General features: G+C 39.5%; 3 protein-coding genes across 3 annotated transcripts; 2 read left to right on the top strand and 1 right to left on the bottom strand.

Annotated features, from left to right (window-relative positions):
• On the top strand, positions 77-3,283 carry LOC18790986 (clp protease adapter protein ClpF, chloroplastic). Its single transcript, XM_020558928.1, has 9 exons — positions 77-255; positions 651-1,062; positions 1,169-1,228; positions 1,652-1,746; positions 1,918-2,090; positions 2,347-2,459; positions 2,643-2,688; positions 2,767-2,806; positions 2,963-3,283. Exons 2-9 carry the CDS (start codon positions 730-732, stop codon positions 3,117-3,119), a joined length of 1,017 nt encoding a protein of 338 aa, XP_020414517.1. The 5' UTR covers positions 77-255; positions 651-729; the 3' UTR covers positions 3,120-3,283.
• On the top strand, positions 3,433-6,733 carry LOC18793303 (putative pentatricopeptide repeat-containing protein At1g69350, mitochondrial). The gene has a single exon (XM_020558914.1). It carries the CDS (start codon positions 3,627-3,629, stop codon positions 5,979-5,981), a length of 2,355 nt encoding a protein of 784 aa, XP_020414503.1. The 5' UTR covers positions 3,433-3,626; the 3' UTR covers positions 5,982-6,733.
• LOC18791803 (pentatricopeptide repeat-containing protein At2g03380, mitochondrial) lies at positions 7,441-10,029 on the bottom strand. Its single transcript, XM_020558917.1, has one exon. The coding sequence runs from the start codon at positions 9,588-9,590 to the stop codon at positions 7,446-7,448; it is 2,145 nt and encodes a 714-aa protein (XP_020414506.1). The 5' UTR covers positions 9,591-10,029; the 3' UTR covers positions 7,441-7,445.

Here is an 11,778-nt window from a genome sequence, read left to right as displayed (position 1 = left end):
TACTATTGAGTAAAAAAAAAGTTTTCAGATATTTCTCCTCTTGGTTCTCCAAGTCTAGTGGTTACACTTGTCAGCTTATTTTCCAGAGAAACACAGTTCGTATCGTAATCCGCGACGCAGACGAAGGCGCGACTCAGCTTGAAACCGTTCCACACACTAATTTATACATTTTGGAAATTGTTTATATAAAATCTGGCAGACGAAGACGAACCCAACCAAGTTTGCTTCTTCTTTGCTTTCTGTGGCTACTCTCCGGTGAGCTCTCATCTTACATACTCTCATGTTCTTCACTGTGAATTCTATTTCACGGGAAAGGCTCGAGCTAATCGATTTGGTTTGCTTTTAGAATTGCTCTGGTAATTTTAGACCCAATTAATGAGGATTTAATGGGATAATTTACAGAAAGATAAGCTTTTGATAAGGGTCTTCAACTGGGTATATGTGATTATTTTCACTTCCGTTTTGTGTACTTGGAAGTTGAATATTGGACCAAAATGTGTTAGTTTGAGTCAAAACTCATTTTGCAGTTGTGTTTGTTTCACATGCCCAGTAGTTTATTTCTTGGTGTTGCATGCTTGAAAGATTTGTTGTTAGAGATTTGGTTCAAGTATAACGTTTACGATTTTAATAGGACTTATTGAACATTGTAGATGCTGATATTTCTGAATACAAGTGTGGAAGAAGAAAGGTAGTATTTTGTAAAGGGTATCTAATTGCTCAGAAAGCAAAATGGTGCAAGGTCTGTTACTGAACGCTCTAACTACGTCCCGCAATGGTGCCTTCTGTGGATCAATGCCTTCGTGGAGGAAGCATTTCAAACTAATGACGAAAACCCAGATAAGCTCTGTTATTGAAGGGCATGGTATCTGGCATCTGTGTCATCAAAGCTTAGTCTTAAGAGGTAACCCCAATATGTTAAAACAAAGGAACGTGAGGGTGGAAGCTGGGTGGCTGTTTAAAAGGGGTGATCAGGGGTTGAATGCACGCTCAGAGCAAAGCGAGGCTGCTAATGAGGATATTTTGATATTCTTTTTCCAGCTGGACCTGGCAACTCGAGTTCAGGTCCGATGGGATTCCTTTCACTGTTTAAATTTTATATTAGGGTATGGCATTTCTCTCAATTTTGTTTGGCTAACAAGAATTTGCTTTTTTGGGGATGCGATGGCAGTATGCTTTGAACACGGAACAGTATGATATTGCACAACAACTAAGAAACAAGCTGACTGAGGTTAGGTCTCTCATCCTGATTTTAAGCGATATGCTAACCAGGTCTGGCATGGCTTGTTTTGAAATTTCAATTTTTCTACATTAACAGTCTTTGAGCTCCAAAAACAAAAGGCAAAGAATACGAAGGAAGGCCTTTTAGGCCTTAACAAAATCTTGAGAAACAGTCTCAATTTTTAATGCAGGTTTAGTGTTCCTAGCTTTCTATGAATCACACTGACGAAACTTCAGATTACTTTTAATAACATTACAAAAACCAGAAAATTTTGTGAACACGATCTATGCTAGCTGATTTCTTGGCCTTTGAAAAGGATCGTTGGCATGTAATCTTTTGGGGTGTTGTGTTCCATACCAACATGTCTAAGCATCTGCATAAATGGAGAATGAAATGAATTCCAGCTTGCCTAATAAGCGTTCTTTTTGTAAGGTTGAAGCTGAGGTTATTAGGCAGCAAGAGGCAAAAAGGGGATCGTCTCTCAAGAGTGAAGCTCAAGATAAGGCTATAAGTATCATTCGCTTACGGTACGCCCCAATTTTTGCCATATTTTATCTAATTAAGGTTTTAATTCAGTGAGAAAGGTGCAATTTATATGTTGCTTCCTTCTACTGTCTTTCGATTCGACCCTTCAATTCTTTTGGCATATGGGGTCAACTAAACATTAAAGTGGACTGCTTCTTTGTCTTTTCTTACAGTGCAGACTTGCAGAAGGCAATTGAGAGTGAGAATTATGTGTTAGCAGCCAAGCTACGGGATTCAATATCTGAACTGGAGGCAGAATCACTGGCTGCATCCGCAAAAGCTTTGGCACATGAAAATGCAAATTATTCGTTTCGTTTGGGACAGAGAGTGAGGCATAAAAAATTTGGTATGTTAAGTAGTCTGTAAAAGGAATGCTTCTCAGTTGTAGACTTTGGGAGCATGTTTAGGTAGTTGACTTTTATGAATTTGAGCGATTGCTAGGCAATTCATTGCAAAAGCATTGAAGAGTCTGTATAAAAAGTAGCAGCTTGGAAGAATCATTGTGGAATAAGTACAACTGAATTTTATGTGTTTCTTTGTTTCTTTTCCTGCTTTCCTGCTTGCTTCTGTTATATAAATCTTATGTTATGTTACTTTTTCAGGCTATCGAGCAGTGGTTTGTGGAATGGATCCCGTTTGTTGTGAATCAAGTTCATGGATGGAAACTGCAGAGGTTGAAAAGTTGCATCAGGGCTCTAATCAGCCATTTTATCAGGTTTGAAATCTGAGCCCTTCATGACTATGCACCTCCACATATGCCTCTGATATGACCTATTAAAATCAGTTAGCATAACAACAATAACAACAGTAATGATATGGCAAGAGTGATATATAATATGCTATCTGAATGATTGCTTTTATCTCTATCCCTTTTTATCTCTTCTTTATCATTTGTCAGGTTTTGGTTGATGTACATGCGGACCCCAACCTTCTGGTGGCATATGGTAATACTCAGCTGTTTGACCCAATTCCTTCTCAGATTTAAGTTTCTTTTCCCATGTAATCAGCTTCTCTTTCTGCAGTTTCTGAGGAGAATCTTTTAGCCCCTGACGAACCAGATGTGGTGAGCAGAAAACACACACCCCCCCCCCCCACACCCCCTTTTTTTTTTTTTTTTTTTTTTTGTGAGCCAATTTTTTCCCCTTTTTGAGGTGGGGTCCCCTTGAGGAAAAGAGAAAATACCCCGGTAAATTTGGCCGGTCTGGTGTTAACCTTGCGGGGACCAATTGAACCTCCCTTAATTTCCCTTTTTTTTCATGGGATGGATGCCGCTGGGGATTTCATCCCGATCAAGCAATTGCGAGAGAAGTACAATAGACCCCGACATGAAATACCCTTTGATCCACTAGATGAGGGGCATGGAAGTGATGCTTAGATGCTTAGACAAATCCAAGCAAAAGACCTTGTATAAGATACTGACCATCAATATATTTTTTTCATCTTTTTTCCCCATACATTGAGAATAGCTTCCCTACTCATTAGAATGTGGATAGATCATTAAACGTGCAGAAATCAACAGTCTCTATCTTTATGTTTGTACCCTACTCACTCTGAAGCCTTAGAACATTACACTATTGATAACGATGTTGTGAAATTTCTTCTGCCCTGTTCATCATTTTGTCGTCATTTGAAATTTTCACAAATTTATATTTACCCAAAACAAAAAGTTAAAAATGGAACATATGCCAATGCCATGCCGAGTGGACTTTAGGCCTACTATGTCCAAGTGACCCAATAGCTTGAGAAATCTTTTGCCGCCGCGTGTTTAAGTCCTCCGTCACCGTCACCCATTTGTAACAGACGCTCTCTCTCTCAACCTAAGTTCAGAGACAGAGATTCTTCGTATGCAGTCTTATATGTCCCATGTCAAGTAGGCTTAGCCATGACCCTGTACATGCCCTTGTTCAGGTCCTGCACCATCTTAAGAACACTCACCCAACTCCATGCCCACCTCGTAATTTCAGGTCTCCACAAAGACCCACAAGCCTCTACCAAACTCATCGAATCTTATGCCCAAATGGGTTCCCTCCGATCCTCAACCCAAGTTTTTGAAACCTTCCCAAAGCCAGATGCTTTCATGTGGGGTGTGCTTATGAAGTGCCTTGTGTGGAATCACTACTTTCAAGAAGCCATTTCACTCTATCACAAAATGTTGCACCATGTAACCAGCATGAACAGGTTTATATTCCCTTCCATTTTGAGAGCTTGTTCGGGATATGGTGATCTGGGTGTTGGAGGGAAGGTCCATGGGAGGATAATAAAATGTGGGTTTGACTCTGATGTGGTGATTGAGACCTCATTGCTTGGTTTGTATGGAGAACTGCGTTGCTTAGATAATGCTCGGAAGGTGTTTTACGCAATGCCAATGAGAGATGTGGTGTCGTGGAGTTCGATTATTTCGTGTTTAGTGGAGAATGGAGAGGCAAGTGAAGGGCTTGAGATGTTCCGTTGGATGGTCTCCGAAGGTGTTGAATCGGATTCAGTCACAATGCTTGGTGTAGCTGAGGCTTGTGGGGAGTTGGCATTGTTGAGAGTAGCAAGGTCAGTACATGGTCATGTTGTTAGAAGGGGAATTAAAAGTGATGGGGCTTTAGAAAACTCTCTAATTTCAATGTACAGTAAATGTGGTGACTTGCAAAGTGTGGAAAGGATTTTTCGTACAGTTACTCATTGGCACACTGCATCTTGGACTGCAATGATCTCCTCCTACAATCAAGCTGGTTATTTTTCAGAAGCACTAGAAGCTTTTGTTGAGATGCAAGAGTCTAAAGTGGAACCCAATTCAGTAACCTTGATGAGTGTTCTGCGGTCTTGTATTAGGTTAGACTTGCACAAAGAAGGGAGGTCTGTTCATTGCTTTGCTATTAGAAACGTTCTAGACCCCGACCTTGATTTTTTAGGATTGGCATTATTCGAATTGTACTCTGAAATTGGGGGACTAAGCTATTGTCAGAAACTTCTTAATACAATTGGAGAGAGAAATGTGGTGTCATGGAACACAATTATTTCAGGCTATTGCCAGAAAGGCTTGTTGAGAGAGGCATTGCTAATCTTTGTGCAGATGCAGACCCAAGGACTACTGCCAGATTCTTTCAGCATGTCAAGCGCTCTCTCAGCTTGTGGAAAGGTGGGTTTAGTAGAACTTGGGCATCAGATACATGGTCATATAATCAAAAGAGGCTATTTGGATGAGTTTGTCTTGAATTCACTGATTGATATGTACTCAAAATGTGGGTTTGTACATTCAGCATACATGATATTTGATAAGATTCAACACCTTGGTGTCATAACATGGAATTCAATGATTTCTGGATTTTCTCAAAATGGTGACCCTGTCATGGCGATCAGTCTTTTTGATAAAATGTTCTTGAACTGTCTCGAGATTAATCAAGTCGCCATTTTAAGTGTCATTCAAGCTTGCTCTGAATTAGGTTATCTAGAAAAGGGAAAATGGGTTCACCACAAGCTCATAACATATGGTGTGGGGAAAGATCTCTATATTGATACAGCTCTAACTGATATGTATGCCAAATGTGGAGACCTTCGGTCTGCTCAAGTAGTATTTGATATGATGGAAGAAAGAAGTGTTGTGTCATGGAGTGTCATGATTGCCGGATACGGTATGCATGGCAAGATTAATGCTGCCATATCAATCTTTACGCAAATGCTGGATACAGGAATGCAACCAAATGAGATTACCTTCATGAACATTCTTTCAGCTTGCAGTCATGCAGGAGCTGTCGAGAAAGGAAGGTTCTATTTCAGATCAATGAGGGATTTCGGCATTGAGTCCAGCGCAGAACATTTTGCTTGTATAGTTGACCTTCTAAGTCGAGCTGGTGATCTCACCGGAGCATATGAAATCATCAAATCAATGCCATTCTCTGTAGATGCCAGCATATGGGGCGCCCTTCTTAATGGATGTAGAATCCACCAGAGGATGGACATGATTAAAAGCATTGAAACAGACCTTTTAGATATCAGCACAGATGACAGTGGATACTACACCTTATTTTCTAACATATATGCTGAAGGAGGGAACTGGGATGAATTTGGAAATGTGAGATTAATGATGAAAGGCATCGGTCTGAGGAAGGTCCCTGGATACAGTATAATTGAGCTGGATAGGCAAGTTTACAGATTTGGAGCTGGAGATACCCCTCATCCCCAAATGAAGGAGATTTACAGTTTTCTGGAGAATTTTCAGAGTCTTACTCGTGAACAAGGGATAACGTAGAATTTGATATGTTCTACAATGTAGAATTTGATATGTTCTAAGTCTAGTATATTCTCTGTGGAATTATATTCAAGTCCATTTCCAGAAACAACACTTGAATTTCCTAGAACACCTTGCTTGTGAGTGCTACTGGTTCATGGCATGTGTCTAAAATCCCAGGCAGATCACTATGAGAGATTTCAGCTGGTTGAATCCTTCTACGAAATTGAATGGGAACCACAGTTGCTGGGGGATCTTTGAGGTAGCTCTGGTAACTCCACTAAGGAAATCAGACAGGTCTTACATACAGTTCATTATATTTTTGGAGCTCAACACCCACAAGGGTTGTAGTTTATTGTGGCACATGACAGCAGTAGTTACACAACATTGGATGGTCAATAAGCTGAACAAAAGAATGGTTTCAGTATATGTTCGCCTTTGAGGTCTATCTTTTGCTGCTTGCTTCTCCAATTCTATGGCACTCCACTTGATCAGGCATCCAACATGCCCAGGGGATGCTTCATTGGATTGTCATCGAATTTTATCCCAAACCAGAGCTTCTAATTCCAAATTACTTGAAGAAAAGACCTAGCTGAGGATTTTGTATATTAGCATGTTACATTATGTGGGAGGCGGCTCCCTAATAACTTTGTATATTAGCATTGACATAATGCTTAAAAGACCTAGCTGATGATTTTGTTTGTTCAGCTCATTGCATGAACAATGTATTCTTTCTTTTCTTTAATGCAAATTTTCGGCCTTAAGAATGACAAGTCCATTGCCTTCTCAGTGTTATATTTGCCTTTAGATCCATTTGCATATTAGCATGTTACATTATCAGGGAGGAGGCACCCTAATAACTTTGTATTAGATTGTCAAGTAAAGTTTTCTAGAATAACAAGCAAAACTGTAACCTGATTTTGGTTTTTTTTTTTTTTTTTTGCGCCAAGGCTAAACGTCTGGATTAAAAGAAACTATTATATAAACACTTGGTACATACATAGTATTCTTTTTCTTTTTTCTTTGGTGATCAACTGGTACAGAGTATTCGCATATCCACATTTCATACCATAACCTCCTCAGATCCCAGGCTAATTCAGCTCACTCAACCTGCACGCCTTCTTGTACGTTGGCCTTCGAGTATTTGCTTCAACATTAGCATACAGCTTCATGGCTTGATCTGGTAACCCAGTCTTGTTAAGTCATCTATAGCATACTATGAAGAACACTACGTTGAGGTTGCAGAGAAAGCACCTGCCTCTTAGGATTTCAAAAATTTTGTCCCACTAATGAAATCGTAAGCATCCAAATCAAGAGGGAGCAGGGCACCGATGCAAATTGACTGTCGGCAAAGCTCGACCGCTTTTCTGTAGGCAACCCAAAATGGCCCTAACGATGACATTTAGGTCTGAGCAGCATTTGTGCAACACCTCATTAGTCGTCACCACCTCCACACTGTAATGACATGCCTAATGTACCATATGACTAACCAACACATGCCACTTTAACAGGTGCAATGTCATTTCTGATATCCATCTCCACTTGGCTATATGCAAGGGACTTGCTCAATCCTCTCTGCTTCATTAACTCTCTAACTTGATTAACCTGGCTCCATCTACCATCTGAAGCATACAGGTTAGACATTAGCACATAGTAGCAAGCTTCATCAGGATGCAACTCTAGCATTCTTCTTATCGCGGCTTCGCCAAGATCAAATCTTGAATAGAGTCCACATCCATGGAGAAATGCCCCAAACAAACTAACATCTGGCTGAACCGGCATTCTCTCAATGAACTCCAAGGCCTCTTCAAGTTTGCCAGCACGAGCCAATAGATCGACCATACATGCATAATGCTTCATAGAGGGCTTGAAGTTATAGTCCTGGGACAGTGAATTAAAATACCTCCGCCCTTCTTCAACCATTCCTGTATGGCTGCAAGCTGATAACAAAGTCGTGAAGATTACTTCGGTGGGCTCTAAATGCTTCTTCAACATATCACTAAAAAGTGCTAGGGAACCTCTGCTGTCACCCTGAACTCCATAACCACCAATCATTGCACTCCACGTGACTGTGTTCTTCACTCCCATTCCATCAAAAACTAGACGAGCAGATTCAGCATCCCCGCACTTGGCGTATAAGTTTAACAGTGCAGTGCCGACATAGATATTTGAAGTTAGCAGGCCATCCTTTAGTGAGTGAGCGTGAAGCGATGAACCTACTGAAAGAAAACCTAGGGTAGTACATGCTGAAAGGACACTTGCCAATGTGAAAGCATCATGCGAGAAGGATTCTGATCTCATTTGATGAAACAGTTGGAGGGCTTCATATGCCGACCCATTTTGGGAATACCCAGAAATAATTGAATTCCAAGCAATGACATTCTTGTCCAAGATTGTTTCGAAGATGTAACGAGCATCACCAATCATATGACATTTTGCATACATGTCCACTAGAGCATTTCTGACAGTAGAGTCTTCCAACCCGAGTTTAATCCCAAGACCATGGATTGACCTTCCCAAATTCAAATTACATGACTGTGCACAAGATGAAAGCACACTTGCAGTGGTGATAGAATTGGGCAAGAGACCAACCCATTTCTCATCCGTAAACAACTTCAAGGCCTCATCTGGACACCCACTTTGAGTGTACCCAACAATCATTGCTGTCCATGATACAAGATCGATTGCAGGAAGCTCATCAAATATAGAACGAGCATATCTGATGTCGCCACACTTGACATACATGTCGAGAAGAGATGTCACCAAGAAAGAGCTAACTTCAATACCAGTTTTAATCAAATGTCCATGAATCCACTTTCCCTGATGTAAAGCTCTTAACTTTGTACACGCCGTAAGAACGCTCCCTAACGTGAATTGGTTCCCTTTAATCAACTCCTCTCTCATCCTATTGAACAAGACCAACCCATCTTGGGGACAATCGTTTTGCACATACCCCACAATCATTGAAGTCCAGCAAACCACATTTCCATCAACAATTCCATCAAAGACCGCACGAGAACACTCAATCCATCCACACTTTGCATACACATCCACCAAACCCGTCAACACAAAACTATCAGGACTGGCCACCTTAACAATCTGGCAATGCACCTTCCTCCCCTCATTGAAGTCCCGCAATTCACTACAAGCCTTCAGAACAATCGAGAAAACAACGTTGTCATGTTCTCTGACGCATATTCTCATACTAGTATAGAACCCCATAACCTCGGCATACAAGTTGTGCATAAAGTACCACCTCAGCATCACCTTCCACGAATAAAAATCCGGGCTTGGCATTTGATCGAACAACAACCGGGCACATTTGACGTACCCAAATGACCCGTATAAGCTAATCAGTTTAGTACGACAAAGAAGATCGTTGGAGAGGCCGTGGAGGACGAGCAAACTATGGACTTTCTTAAGGGAATCGATGTTCCTGCACAAAACGAGGAGATTAAAGCATGGGTTTGAAAACACCGAGCGCGTGGAGGCTAGGGTTTCAGAAAGGTCAGGTGGTTCTGAAGATGGTAATTGATATATAGCATGGGTTGCAGACCGCCATTGAAGTAAACGCGTTCTGGGTATTTGCCCATGTACGGTAGAGATGACCTTCGTCATCATCATCCTCATCACTTTGTTCTTCTATTTTTAATTTTCTCAGCAAATTTTTCAGTTTTTGAAAACCAGTTAATTTATGGCGGCGGAACGACCACTCCTACGGTTCTTTGTTTTGGCGCGTCCTGGCGTTTTGTTGCCACATAAGGGCCTTGGGGTTGCTCAGGCCCGTGCGTTTGGGCCAGTGTTGAAACTTGGGGCCCGATTAATTTTTGAAACAACAAAGCCCAAGTATGAAAGGAAAAATGAGAGAGATAATTTTTTTTTTTTTTTTCCTCAACAAAGCCGTATATACTAACGTATGGGAAAGGGGATCAAATTTGGGTGCAAGAAGGAGGGTATATTACATTAGCCAATTAGCTTAACTCACGTTTATACAAATAGAGATTATCAAGTGAGAGAATCTTCAGATTATAGTTTTTCTTTTCTTTTTTTATAAATTATAAATAATAAGTGAGAAATAATATTTGCGCAACATATTAAGAAAGAAAAAGTTTATCGTCAAAACAAAGAATAGGAGTGGAATTTTAAAAATATGAATGAATCCCGTAACAATCTGCTGCATGAAAACGAAGTCCCAACATTCTCGTTTCATATATAATCATAGACAGGAGGAGGACATCACTAATTTAAGAGAAAAAAATACAATAAATAAAAGACCTCCTAGGTTAGGAGGATAGACCATCCATCTTCAAAGGACGGCCAAGTATTTATTTTAATTATTTCCAAACAAACTCGTTATTAGGACATTTGATTAATCATAAAACTGTTACTTGATTTTGGTGGAACGTAGACTAGAGTAGATGTCATTATAAGATTGTGAATATACTTAAATTTGGTTTTCCTTGACTTGAAGGGTTTGGAAACTCTGTAATTAGTCAAGTAAGGAAAATACTTGCCTTCTTTCTTGAAAGTAGGAACTCTTATCTTCTTCTTAATCATAGTTTGACATGTGCGATAAGATTTTTCTTTGTATTTTTGATAAATTATTTTTGCATGTGTCAAACTTTGATTTGCAGAAAGTAAGAATGTCTCTTTTCAAGTGATGAGAGATCAAATCAAGTTGGTTAATTACTTTATTTAACTTCAAGGATACAAACAAACAGAAAGGATCCTCATACCCAAACCCAATTATAGAAAATTAATATACAGAAAGATAAGGTTCATTTCTTTTTGTAATTTAATTAGTCTTTTCAAAAGGATGATAATATAAATATGTGCAGGGGGAAGCACTCAAAAGTCTCAAAATTGTGAATTGTTGAATTATGATTTGTGGTTGTGAAGTTTTGGTGGGTATTGTTGTCCTAGAATGACATAATAAAAAGGGAGACTTTGGAAAAGCCCAAAGGAGAGAGAAAATTTTTAAAACAAGCAAAAATGGACAAAATTGCCCTTATTTATTTTTTGATTTCCTAAGAAATCCTTTACATTTGCATGTCTTTGGTTTGAAAGTTGAGAGGTTATTCTGTCTTTTTTCAAAAAGCTTTGGCTTTTTCCAAAAGTGAAAGTTTTTTTATGGGTAAAATCTAAATTTACTTAATAAAAAACGGAGAGAGAGAGAGAGAGAGAGAGAGAGAGAGAGAGTGGGGGTTGGTGTGGAATGTGATTGGTAGGACGTTAGAAGGAGAGTATCTTTTTTTTATTTTGTTTGTTTGTTTGTATGACACGTGGACACATTAATTACAATGACACATTGGATAGATTCAGATTGAGATTGAGATTGTGATTGTAATTTGTAGGTAGAGAGGGAGGTGAGAGGGAGGTAGGTAGTCGTTGTAGCACCAAATCAAAACTCACTCTCAGTCCAAACACACCGACAGTCCCATCCATTCATTCATTCATTCATTCAGGTTGGTGCTTGATGCTCTGCTGATCTAATCATATCTGATTGCTGCCACGTGTAGTACAACCCTAAGATCTTCTCCTTCTCTCTCTCCTCACTCCCATGAAGCATATGACGTGGAAATATTATACAATGAAACTTATGTAGGACCCATGTTAAGACATGAACTCTTTTTTTCTTTTTTTGTTGTCCATGAGTGTGAAATTATAAATAAATAAATAACCCAATTGGAGAATCAACTAAAAAAAACAAAAAGATTGTTAAGTCAAAATCCAAAGATATAAACCATACAGGTTTCAAAGTAGTAGAATATAAATTTAAAATAAAAAATGGTAAAAAGCTAAGCTGCAAATTACATGC

The sequence above is a fragment of the Prunus persica genome, chromosome G1, assembly GCF_000346465.2.
Source record: "Prunus persica cultivar Lovell chromosome G1, Prunus_persica_NCBIv2, whole genome shotgun sequence".
In the NCBI taxonomy this organism is placed as follows: Eukaryota; Viridiplantae; Streptophyta; class Magnoliopsida; order Rosales; family Rosaceae; genus Prunus; species Prunus persica.
This window is presented reverse-complemented; position numbering and strand designations above follow the sequence as displayed.